General features: G+C 44.7%; 1 protein-coding gene across 4 annotated transcripts in view; it reads left to right on the plus strand.

Moving 5' to 3' along the window:
• SDE2 (SDE2 telomere maintenance homolog) overlaps positions 1 to 12215 on the plus strand; it is a 22637-nt gene extending 10422 nt beyond the window's left edge. Inside the window, exons 4-8 of one of the 4 annotated variants that reach the window (XR_003096364.1) lie at positions 526 to 695; positions 1480 to 1591; positions 2595 to 2958; positions 7130 to 9024; positions 12094 to 12215. Coding sequence is in view for 2 of the 4 variants with exons in the window: in XM_006016564.3 (XP_006016626.1) it covers positions 526 to 695; positions 1480 to 1591; positions 2595 to 2958; positions 7130 to 7345 (862 nt within the window). In the remaining 2 variants the exon portion in view is untranslated. Of the gene's footprint in view, positions 1 to 525; positions 696 to 1479; positions 1592 to 2594; positions 2959 to 4378; positions 4512 to 5651; positions 5726 to 7129; positions 9272 to 12093 lie in introns of those variants that run through there. The other 3 variants (XR_001358823.2, XM_025216245.1, XM_006016564.3) reach the window with 3 other exon arrangements.
• Positions 12216 to 13010: the final 795 nt, after the last annotated feature.

The following is a 13010-nucleotide window of genomic DNA, read 5'->3' on the forward strand; positions in this document are numbered from 1 at the left end:
GCACGCTGTCCTCCGGTGGACGGTGCCTGCCTTTGAGGAGCGCTGGGCCCTCGAGGGGGCGCTCTGCCGAGTCGAGGCAGGGCACCTGCTCCTCGCCCTGTAACCCCCCCGGCTGCTCAAGCTGCGGCAATGCGTCCAGCGGGCCGAGGCCTTGGACTTTGCTTCACTCGGGTCGAGCCCTGAGGCCCCCCATGGGTGTCCCCGCTGGCAGAAATGTGAATATGTAGTCCTTTGACTCGCTATGGTTTTTTTTTAATCTAGAGTGTACGGGCAGGCCTTGCAGGCCATGAGCCCAGGCCTTGTCCGTGAGGCCCAGGTATTTGGGCCAACCTGTACATGCTCTTTACTGGCCCCGAGTTGTCACCCTCCCTGGAATAAATGCCTCTTAAAAGTCAAAAGTCTGTCTGTCTGTCTCCCCCCCCCTCCCACACACACACACACCCTGTGCATGAAAGGGTTCAGTAACTGGAAGGCTACCTCAGTTTAGTTCTTATTTCCAAGATCTCTCTCTCTCTGTCTTTCCAGAATGGCTGAGTGGGTGAAGCAGCAAGCAGAGCGGGAAGCTGAAAAAGAACAAAGACGCTTGGAAAGGCTGCAGCGTAAACTTGCAGAACCAAAACACTTCTTTGTTAATTCGGATTACCAACAGCAGTGTAATGAAATGGCTGAGCGGCTAGAGGATTCGGTACTTAAAGGTATTGCTGAGGAACTGATATGTTTATCAATAGATATAGAATTATTTTCAGTTGGCACCTAAATTAAAGTATGGCTCGAAGTGACTTTTGTGATACATGGTTATTGATATATCTTGGACTAGGCAGTACCATTTTCATTTGGGTGAGGTGCACTTGGTTTTACTAAAATTTGGTCTAATTTAATTTTTTCTTCCTGAAATAGCTTTGTTAGAATATTGTGAGACACTAGAACACAGATGCAAGTAATAAATCATCCTTATGCTTAAAGTAATCTGTAGTTACATTCTGCACTTGTGACAGTGACATTAAGAATCATCTTAAAACAATGATAAGTGCTAATCTATAAGAATCAACTTTAGCTTTAAAGGACTGTGTATAGCTTAAAGGACTGTGCATAAACAATATACAGAAAACAGGAGAAACTGAGTATAACATAATAAAATATTTTGATTTGCATACCCACTCTCTTGGGCTATTTTACTTGGCCACTATATTACCCTGGTGGCAGTCTTGACATACAGGCCAGTAATTGACTGGGGCATAAGAGAGCCGGTTCAGAAGTGGTCACTCTAATTCAGGGTCAACTCTGTAGAGCTGCAGACCAATAAGGGTTTCTACTACTGTTGAACTGAAGACAAATTCGGAAAATAACTAGAATCTTAGAGCATCCGGTTCTCTAGGAAGCTTTGTTTTAAATCTTCTTCCCCTGTGGACTTGGGAGTATCATAGTATGTAGGTTACTATGGTTCTACAAGGCAACTCCATTTTTAACTTTGCATTGAAGGGATGCAGGCCTCCTCCAGTAAGATGGTGTCTCCAGAGACCAGTGATAGTCGGAAGCGCCCAAATGAGCCTGAAAAGAGCGGAGCAAAATCTGAGAAAAGGAAATGTTTGTGGTAAGTGCAGTGCCCTGATCCACTTGGTAAGGGAGAAGGAAGTTAAGAGTAAAGGATTAGTTTTTCTTTTAAGATGCAGCCTATCAGAAAATCTACCAGGAACTTCTGGCACAGAATTGTGACGGTTCCAAAAGGCAGGGTAGAACCCAGATCATTTGCATCTATGTGCAACCTACTTCATTAGCAGAGAGTTGCTGAATTTAAGAATAGCTCATTGGTTGGTTATAGCTTTTACCTCAGGGTGCTGCTTCTCGTATCACTCAGAGCTTGTTTGCAGTTCTGCACAGCTAACTGGCAGGGTGGCATCCTTTTGAAGGAAAAATGCCTCGACAGTCCCTCACAGGTCTTTGTTGCAGCTCTATATGCCCTTTTCAAGCTCTCTTCTTCATAAGGGGGGTAAGGAAAGTAACCCTTTGAAGTATCTAGGTTCTAATGTAATACATAGAACAAGTCAAAGCAGTGGCAGGAGTTTTGCCTCATCCCCACTTCCTGTCTTAACCACATACCTGGATGTAGAGTAGTAGAGGTTTCTTTTTCCTATCACTATTCCTCTGTCTAAATACACTGGGTCCCTTCTATTTCCTGTAGTATGTAGCTTGAGAATTGACTTCTCAGTCTCCCAGTCTGGTTGTCTTTCTCATAGTGGGTATAGCATATGCACTGTTCCATTCTTTAACCAGATGGGATGTTCAATTCCACTATTTAAGACAGCAAGCTAAGATGGTTACTGGCAGAATAAAGATGTCAGCACAGCAATAGTTTGCTTTGTGGGAGTGATGGATTCATCTATTGGGGATTCTTTGGGAAGTATGATTGCTTTGGATCATACACAACAATAGTGACTTCTGGCTTGCTCAGCATGGGAGTCCAGCTGATGTGGGGTCCAGACTATAACCCCTCCTTGCTATATTAGTATGGTGAGGCTCCTTAGGGAATCGGACACTTGAAGTTAGGTCACTTTCTTAGTTTAAAATACCTTAACTGGAGCACTTGTTTATGACAGGATGGGATTGGAAGGACTGGAGGATCCTGAGAGCACAGATGACAGTGATAGTGAAGATAATTATCCTAGTACAGCAGAAGGCAGTTGCCACTCAAGCAGCAGCCACATTGAAAAGACTGAAAGCACAGTTGAGTGGCCTAGTAGTTCAGAGGATTCACTAGAATGCAGCTCGACCACCAATATTTCCGAGAAACCACAAGAGCAGGCAGAAGATGCTGAAAAAGATCTACCAGAGGAGGTACCCACAGAGGAGCAGATTGCAATTCCAACTGATGAAAAAAATGACACACAAGAGAACCTGAAAGAAGAGGAGCAAGAAAAAGTTTCAACTACTCAAGAGGAAATAATTCCATTACAGAGCACGGTAAGCAACACCATGGAAATCTAGATGCTATTGCCTCCTTTCTTGCTTTACCCCATCTGTTTTTTAGATCACTTTTTTTCCCTATTATCTACTGACTGAATAGACTGACTTCCGTTAATGTAAAGTCAGTGTTTTGGAGTCTAAAAATCCCCTTGCCTTAACAGTTGCTCAAGATGCACACTTTCTGCCTATGAATGCATGCTTTATAGCTCCTTATAGTGGTTCAGACACACTGTCACTTCGTGTCCCATTTTAAAATGTTAGAGTTTAGCATGTACAAGATCATAATCCATATTCAGAAATTTTATTTTGTAGTTGGAGGCAGAGATCAAAGTGCAATTGGAATTCTTACTTCAGTAATTCTGTTCTTGGCTAGCTAGTCTTCCTCCTCCTTTTCTTTCCCTCATGGACTGAGGCACTCCTGTGTCCTTCATGTGCAGCCAGTTTTTTCCCCCTCCCTATTTTGTGTAGAAAGTTCTGTGTCAGTATGATGCAGTTACTTCATGGGATGAGCAAGTTTTGCACTCACTATTGTACCAATAATTGAAGTTGCATTAGGCTTGTTCACCTTGTGTGTAGTGTAGCTTGACTTAATTAGCCTCCTTGAGGATGAATAATAAAGTTAAAGCCCTAAAAGATCAACTCCTATATGGTGCAGACAAAACTATCAGAATTCCCTTCTATTGGTTTCCTTTTTAAATTAAACACTTTAATCCAGGCTGTCCAAAAATTGCACTGATCTGGCTCAAACTGCAGCTCTCATTTGGGGAATGAGATTCTGCTGCTGCATATCTGACAGTAAGAGCTTCGGGGTGAGAAGGGCAATGATATGTGATGTGTCTGAGTTTTTACAAATGCAGGTAGAAAAGCAGATCTAAAGGAAAATTACCCATTACCTCAACAGTGGAGTAACTTCCCTACTGATGTTGGAATGAATTGCCCCACTGGGGTTGAGCAATTAATTGTCATTCATGAAGCTTGCTCAACTGCTGCTGAGAGTATTCTGCTTTAAATTAAATTACCTCTTGGACAAGTGCATTGCTTTGACTGTAGACTTATCACCTCTTACATGAGAAGCCTGAGTTGGCTCTAAGCAATAAAAACCTGATTTTTTTTTTTTCTCGATATTGAGCACACCAGCACTAAATAAATAAGTGTCAACAATAATGGCACCCACTTGCCCATCGCTTGTGGAGTGTTATTACATGCTCAGTGTTGTTTGGAACATTGAGATCTGTCGGCATAACAAAATGCCAATCCCTGAGTGACTCAGATTCTGTGCCCCATTTGACTTGAGTGAGGAGTCTGTCACTGTAATGTTTTTTTGAAAGCATTTCTTTTTCATTGTGTAGAAACTTGTAAGTTTCTATGGTTGGAAACCCTGTTTTCCATTTACTGAATGTTGATAATTGGTAAATAGGGGTGCACTGATTTAAAGACTTTCCTGGCTGATATCCATAGCTGATTTATTAATGAGGCATATCGGACGAAACCAATCCAATAGCCGATTTATAGGAATGCAGCTGAGCAGCATGGAGAGCAGGGCCCTGCAGGTAAGTCTGTGAAGGGGAAAAGGTGGGGGAATGTGAGATTCTGTCTGGTTTCTCACCTAATTACTTACAATTAAAGGTGACTGAAAAATGCTAATTTATTTTTTTTTCCCAAGAAAACATTAAACAATTTTCTTTTTATTTACATTTTCTGCTGGCAAAAAATAAAAATAAAAAAAAAAAAAAAAAAAAAAGGTGGTGGCAATGTTTAAAGTAAAGCTCGTCAAATAAACTTCAGTTCAAGTGCTGCTGCCACCATTTTTAAGCGCAAAGACACTTTTAACCAGAATGGGGTGGGGTGAGGGCAGATGCCTGCTCAGGGCTCTCCTCTGCTGCCTTTTAGGAGCAGAGCAGAACAGAGTGAGGGCAGAGGTCCATTGCAGGCTCAGGGCTTTTGCCCTGGGAGCTGCACGCTGGCTGCAGCTCCCAGGGCGGCTAGAGGAACAACTCGCCACCCCCACTGCCACCTGGCTGGTAGGGGACGCATGGCCAGTGCGCTGCTTCCATGACAAAGGCAGCAGGGTGGAGAGCCCTGAGCCTGCAGCGGGTAGCCTGCCTCTGCCCTGTGTACAGATCTGGTGGGGTACACGCCCCCCCCCAGTGCCTCCCCTGGGGGTATGTGCAGCAGCCCCTGTGCCCCTGGATGAGACTCCCATGGCTCCTTGTCCTGGCCCCAGAGTCCCATTCACTGCCCTGGCTGGGCAGCACTCCCACCCAGCCCCTGCCCCACTCCCTCGTTGTGGGGGGGCCTTTGATCTTGCTACCCCTTCCCCTCCACAGGCTTGCCTGCAGGGCACTGCTCTGTATGCTGCCTGGCTGCATTCCTGGCCCTGGGCATGCATGCGCACAGCTGCAGCATTCAGAGACCCTGGCCAGAAGACCTATTATATTTATTGGTACATTATTGGCTATACTCGCTAAAAAAGCCAGTAGCTGATGATGTTAATTTTCCTTTTATCAGTGCTGATCTGATGTGGCACCAATGTATTGGTGCACCTCTATTGGTAAATGAGCGAACAAGCATTTAAAATGGGGAAGTAGTGTGAAATGTAGTTCAGTCAGTTGAAACATAGTGTACACTGTACTATAAGTGGGCAGTATTTTCAACTGGATGTTTATCACCAGGCAGTGTTTACCTTTCAGACAGTACTTGCAACGTTTCCTATTCCTGGGACAGGAAACTCCACCAAAACCACAATTAATTGTTATTGCAGGTGGTAAGTGGCTCTTATAACTGCTTACTGCCTTTTTAGTTTAAAGTAGTGACTGTGTGTAGTAATGAGACCTTATTAAAGTTCCTCTCTGCTAAGAAAGAGCACTTTTAAATATATGCATGTCTTGGTAGGGTGCTGTACTCGGAAATAACAGCACTGATACAGCAAGCACTTAATGCTGAATGTAGGGTTCGTGACTGAGCAGTCTCATTCCCATCCCTGGGACTATCCCTTTTGGTAATTCTAACACGGTAGATCTGTGTTGCAAGAAATGATTCCTCCCCACCCCTGATTTTCTTGAGATGCTGTTCAATAGATAACAGAAGTGGAAGATACCTAATTTCTTTGTTTAGAGTGCATTTATAATTTGCATCACTTCTGCTTTTTCCTTCTTTGTCAAACTGAGAAGCATCTCTGGAAGCTTAGCATCCCCTAAGCATTTTCTTAAAAAAGTAAAATATCTGCTATTCCTGTACTTCCACGATTAACTGCATAGAAGTGTGTGGTGCCCATCTGTTTTCCCTGTCACTAATGGGGAAATGCTTAACTTTGAAAGTAGCCAAGGTAAATTTAATTGACTTCACAGTTAAGAGCTGGTAGCTTTGTCACACCCAGTTCATGACTTGTGCAATGTAAGAATGAGGCATTGAATCATCAGGTGTTTTCAGTTCTCTTAAATACTTTATGAACACACAGTTCTTAACTTCATGTAGCAGAGATCCCAAAGTTTGAGAGAGGACAGGTGGAACTACCTTATCTATTATTTTCCAACAGAGGAAGAGATGGGTTTGGCTTGGTTACTTTCTTTATTTCAGGCTCTTTTTGTGAGTCCTCATAGGCACAATGCATTTTACCTTGATCACCAGTTTGGTCTGTAGGCCATTGCCTATGGGGTTAGAAATCCATCTGACTTCCAACAAAATGATCTTTTAACTTATACCTGAAGGTGCGTCTACAGTACAGTCATAGTTTTTATTGCCGCTTAGACAGATATCGGAGCTGGCTTTAAGCTATTTATTCACGGTAATGCTAGCATGTAGCTGTGGTGGCATGGCACTTAGTATGGGCTGCAAAACCATCAGCATACTTACTAGTCTTCTCAGGCAGGTTTGCAGCCTGTGCTGATCTGTGTGCTGCTACAGCTACGCAGCCTAGCTCAGGTATGTCTCCAGGTTGCAGTTGCAGCTTGACTGCAGTGTAGACATAGTGTAACTATGGAAATGCCCAGCATGCTATACCTGGAGACTGTATAACTGTGTTATCACACTTTGAAAGTGTTTAGCTGTATGTTCTGTAAAAGTGAAATCTAGTTGGAGACTAAATAAGTGTAAGCCAAAAGAGGCACTAAGTCTTTTTTTTTTTTTCCCAAAATGGTAATGAAAGGATTGTGTATTCTTGTCTTTGCAGAAGTCTACGCCAATAGATCTTCTGGCATTCAACTCTGCTACTGAAATGGAAGCTCTAGGATTAGATAAACTGAAGTTTGAACTGATGGCTCTGGGCCTGAAATGTGGAGGCACTTTACAGGAAAGAGCAGCAAGACTTTTCTCTGTGAGAGGTCTGCCTAAAGACCAGATTGATCCTGCCTTATTTGCAAAGCCTTCTAAAGGGAGAAAGAAATAAGTGTTGGCGTTTTTACACTCTCTCTCTCTCTCTCCACACCTGAGGGGTTTTTTTGTTCTATTGTCACTCTTTTTAACTAGCTACCTGCACTACTTTGGCATCTGTAGGTAGTTTCTGTTTTTTCTAACTGGAGTTTAAATAATGTAATACACAGAATAAATTGCTAGATAAAAAACAAAAAACTAGTGTGTGCTAAATATTAAAGGTAGCAAAGCACAAAGATGGGAAATTGTGAAGACTTTTTGTAAATAAAAGAACATACAGTGTCCATGGATGCTTGGGGAAAAATTGTGCGCTTTATAGAAAAATGGTGTGTTTTTTTATATATAAGTTGTGTGATGAGAATATTGAAATAAATGAATACAGGATTGCTTATCTGCACTCTAGGTACTCCCTTCTAGATAAAGAAACCATAGTTTTAAAATATGGTTCAGGTTGAATAGCTGAAGCTTAATTTTTTTGAGGGGAGGGAAGATATTTTGTATGGGGAATTTCAAATATGGATTAGGTGTACTATTATGTATGTTGCCTTGGTGTTGTCTAATATTGGTATACCATGATTCTCTGTACATGTATGTAAATATACATGTTCAGTATCTGAAATGTTTATTAAAGGAATATTTACTTATTTAACTCTAGAGAATAGTCTGCATTCAGGGAAAGGAAAAGATGTGATAATCTTTCTAGAAATAAATCTGTGAAGGAAGACTATTTACCCAGAAGATAAAGGTGCCATGGTCTGAAGTTGAATGAGAATTTAAAGGATTATCTTTTTCCCTTTTACTCTGGCCCTCCAGGGAGTTGAAGCACTGTTTCATATGCAACACTCCTGGGTATCCTGAAGTGAGTGGAGGTAGATGTTGCAAGTGATCCTGCAGAACTGCAAAGCTCAGATACAAAGCAGTGGTTTATGATTTCAGTTTCCATTGCACTGGGTGGGAGGCATAGGTAAAGGTGGTGCTCAGTTCAGTACCACAGATTTTTTTTTTTTTTATTTCTGTCCCCAGAAAAAAAAATCTTTTTCTATTACTTTTATTTAGCTTTTGCTAGCAGAGCAATTGAAGCAAAAAAAATCCTTTGTTGTATACAGTGGAATTGCAGTATGAGATCATTTGGCATTAGGACAAATGCCAAGGTACAGTGAGGTACAGCAGACATTGTATAGCAACTGTCCCTGCACTTGCTCTTAGCCCAAAGTAAATGAAAGCTAAACTGTGGAGCTTAGCCTTGTTTCACTTTGGCTTCACTTTTACTTACTGTGAGATAATAGTAGGTACAGGGACAGCTTCCATGTCCATAGCTGCCCCCTTTTAACTCACTTAAAACAGGACTGGTGATTTCCACAAAGCAAAGCTGCTAGCAACTTTGGACTCAGTCAGCTTGTAGCCTGAAAGAATGGTATTCCTAGAAGATGTTTTCCTCTTTCAAGTTAAGCAAAAAAATTTGAGGAGGTATAGAGGTGCATTAGAAAAATGAGAAGAGGGAGCTCTTTCCTCCTGTTTACCTGCAGCTTCCCTACAGTCGGATTTGCCTTGGGATCCATACCTGGGAACTAGAGTAAACGCTGTGAAAAATAAGAATCATCTGCTGGGCAACCAATTTACTTTGCATCAAGCAGATTGCGTTGGAATCCTACATCCCCATACTTCACTTCCTGTTTTCACAAAACAGAATCATAGGTAACCAATCTCTATAGTCTAGCAATAGCCCTTATGTTGTCTACAATCATACATAATGTAACTCTAGCAAAGTAGGCTGCCTACCTCTAGGATTAAAACATGGAGCAGAATCAGGCTCTCTTCCTGACATTGCTACTGCTTTTTACATGTCAAGATGTGCAAACCTCTGAGTCTTCATTAAATATAAAAGTAGAAAAGGAGATAATTTATGGTGTTGTGATGCTTAGTAAACACTGGTAGCACTTCAAAGGACCTTTTTTTAAAAGCTAATTTCCAACTAAATATATTTTCAATACTAAGTGTAGGGTTGAAAACGGTCACTTTCATTATCTTACCCCTGCTATTTTCCAGGAAGGAATGAGATTTCCTAGTCACTTGCTTCCTCCCTTCTCCAGTCTTAAATTTTAGATGAGTTTGGCATACTCTAGATTGTAAAGTGTAGCAGAAAGGGAACAATGCTGGAGTCAGTTTCCTGACGGCTCACTCCCTCCAGAGTTTAAAGGAGTTTCTGGAATGGTGTTCTTCCTTACTAAGTTGTTAATTGCCTCCTCTTTATTTCTAGAAGCCAGGTTTTAAACTGTAACTGCTGGTGTTGGCAGTCCCAGCCATGTTGTTTTGCAGTCAGTGCCAATGGGACTCTTCTTGCTCACTTATATTTATTTATTATCCAAGCTGAGTGAGTAATTCCTGGCTAGTGGCACTACTTACCCTAGCATGGTGGAAGGACATGTTATAACATTGCAGGTACCCTATTTGTATTGTAATACCTCTTGATCCTGCCTATGCAGATGGAACTAAACAGTGTTTTAATTAGATATATAGTTTGAGTTACTACCCTGGAAAAGCCATGACATGGAGACAATTGGATGTCATAATTGGCACGGGCAAAACAACCACAATGTAGTATAACTATAAAGCTACCATTTGTAATATAAAAGCAAGTCCGGGGAAGGGTTTCCCAGGAAATAAATCTAGTTGAGGTAATCTGTTCCCAGAATAGTATCCAAAATAATTAAAAAAAAAAAATAAAAATTAAGGAAGTAGGGCTGAGGTGGAGGAATGACAGTAAATTGAAAGGTTCTCCTCTGTTCCAGTGTTTAGTATTTTGTTAATAGGGGTGGAAAAAGCAGTAGTGCACTGTCTCCAGTGGATCTGGGGGGTATGCAGTCATGTAGATGCACCCTCACCTTCTACCACTGCTGTCTGTGGTTGATCTGGGGATGGGTAGCTCCAGAGCTGCTCCTGCCCTGCTCTAGCCACAACTGCAGCTGTGCTGGGTGCCAGGCTTGACTGGAGACAGTGGTGGCACCACAGGTTTCTCTCTTGAGGGTCTGTTCCTTGCCCATTCCACCCCCACCCAGATGTGCCTTCTCCCAGCCAGCAAGGGACTGGAAAGAGGAACCTGAACACTGCTACCACTGTCCCTGGCTAATGCAGGAACATGGGGGAGCCCCAGAGTCACTCCTGACCTGTGCTGCAGGGAGTGGCTGCATGGGGAGCTGGGTTCAGGCTGGGACAGCAGCAGTGGCACAGATTCTGCTTTCCAGCAACTAATCCAGGCTGGTGGGGGACACCAAGGGTATAGGGTTACCATATTTCCAGTTTCAAAGAAGACACTTGGGGGAGGGAAGGGAGAGGGAGATGGGATATATGATTAGGGGGGCAGTGATATACCTGTGCCCTGCCCCTGCCCCTCACTCCCAAGCCACAGCCTCCCCAGCCCTGCTGCTGCCCCTCACTCCTGACCCACAGTGCCCTGCCCCCCAGACCACGCTGGTGCCCCTCATTCCCAACCCACAGCCCCCCTGTCCCTGCTGATATCCCTCACTCCCGATCACCCCCTTCCCCCGCCTCCCCACCCTGCTGCAGCCCCAGCACCAGCAGGCACACGCACATGCATGTACACACACAGACTTACCAGCCTGCAGCTGCTGGGGCCCATGCACGGAGCACGTGATGCCTCAGCCTCCAAGTACCTTCCCCTGCTTCCCCCAGCCCCAAGCAGCTCCTTGCTGGGGCAAGCTGGGAAGTACAGGGAAAGCAGAGTAAAATCCCAGACATTTGCTGATAGTTAAAGAAATTGCCTGGAAGGAGATGGGAGGACCCATAAAGAGGACATGTCCAGGAATAACCTGATGTAACCCTAAAAGATAGGGAGAGGTGAGGGGGGGAAGGCAGCAGAGAGCAGGCGCCAGAAGGAAGCAACCATGTACTGTTGCCACTGTCCTTGGCAAAGCCCAGCTTCCTGTGCAGCAGCTCCCCACTGCCCCTGGGTGAAGTGGGGCAGGAACAGCTCTGCTGCCTTGTCCCCATCTCCAGGTCAGCTAGGGACAGCAACAGCATACCTGCTGCCTGCCTAGTTCCTAGGTATCCCACACCAAGGGCTCCAGCCACCAACTTGCCTTGCCTCCCATCCCCCCATGGTGTGAGGAGCAGCGTGTTGCACCCCCTTTATCCTGGATCCATCCATGCACCATATGTAAAGAAATCAAAAAGAATATAACTATAGCATGGTCTTTAACATGTACTAATCTAGCCACGGGTTGGTAACATACCCACCTTTACTATGGTAATGTCTTCACTGCAGAGCTGGGCTCTTAAACAGCTCTTCCTCTCTGCCGTGCAAACAGCAGACTCACTCAGCTGTGAGCACACGGCTCTTCTTGTGGCGCATGCAATCTGAATTTCCCTTGCTGCATGTGCAGTATTCTTCTGCCACCTGGCCCCACCTTGCCATTACCCAGAAGCAGAGCCCAGAAGCAGAAGTGGGAGGATGGTCACGCTGGCCACCTACGCTATCAGAGCAGTGGGGACAGTGGCAGCCAGGTGGGAGCCTGGGGGCTGTATTTTAACCAATCAGAGGCTGTATGTAGTCTGCATGCCACCAGCTGGGCTGAAGTATGAGCACTGCTTACCCTTGGGCTGGTAACTTTCCCACTTTGCAGTACTATAGCATATGTTCTGATGCAGGCTAGGCCTGTATAGGTGTTAGTTAGTTAGATCTGTATAGGTGTTGTATAGGCTAGGTGTTCCTGTGATGCCTTCTAACCCTTCCTTTTGTGTTTCCAGAGAGACAGACAAGAACACCAACAATGCAATAGGGGAAAAAAATAAAGAGTGGCGTAGCTTGTTGCAGAGCTAAGCACCACAGAGGATACCCTAAGGAGATGAAGCCCTTACCAGGACTCAGGATAGTACTGCTGTGACTGCAGCCCAGTGTGTGTGCTTAGATATGATTTTGTAGTGTGGACACTTGCCCCTGTGCTAGGCCAACCTGGGTCATCCACGCAAGTTACCTGCAGTGAGGGCCTGCTGCTTCTCTTGCTCTCGGGTGAGGGAAAGTCCTGCTGTATCACTTGCTTGTTAAAGCAAGTGGAATATGGCAGTACTGCCTAAAAACTATTTAGAGCTGGAAATGGAGTGGGAGTGTGCCCGATGCCTACGATATGCTTGGGAGAGTGAAGAGCCGGTGCCGATCGACCGGTTCCCTCCCCTCGTGGTGTCTAGATTAAGGGGTCGCGAGCTTCCATCCGAGCTCCGTGAAGATCTGGAGACAGAGAGACGTGCCGCAGATGAGAGAGCGGCCCCACAATACGACAAGGGGGGAGTACTAACTGCAGCTTTTCGTACAATAACTGATTTAATGCAAAAGAATTTAAGTTTAAAAGCCCAGCTGCGTATGGCTGTTCAGGCGGTCAAAGAAGCGGCTGAGAGAAGGGATCCTGAGACGCCACGACAAGATGGCGCCGAGCAAGAGGGAGACCACATGGAAGAACCAGAAAAGAAGGGTGGAGCTTCGGAGGAACCTGCGAGAGTTCGGTCAGCGACTCCGCCCACTGACGCAGCGTCGTCTCCGGCAACCCCACCTAGTGACGCGGCGACGCCTCTGCCGACCACGCCTTCCTGCCGACGGAAGAGAGAGTCAAGCGGAGGAGTGCATCCACCCCTCCTGCCTGAAGCAGTAACAGCAACCGGGCATCCCGCAG

The sequence above is a fragment of the Alligator sinensis genome, unplaced genomic scaffold (assembly GCF_000455745.1).
Source record: "Alligator sinensis unplaced genomic scaffold, ASM45574v1 scaffold138_1, whole genome shotgun sequence".
In the NCBI taxonomy this organism is placed as follows: domain Eukaryota; kingdom Metazoa; phylum Chordata; order Crocodylia; family Alligatoridae; genus Alligator; species Alligator sinensis.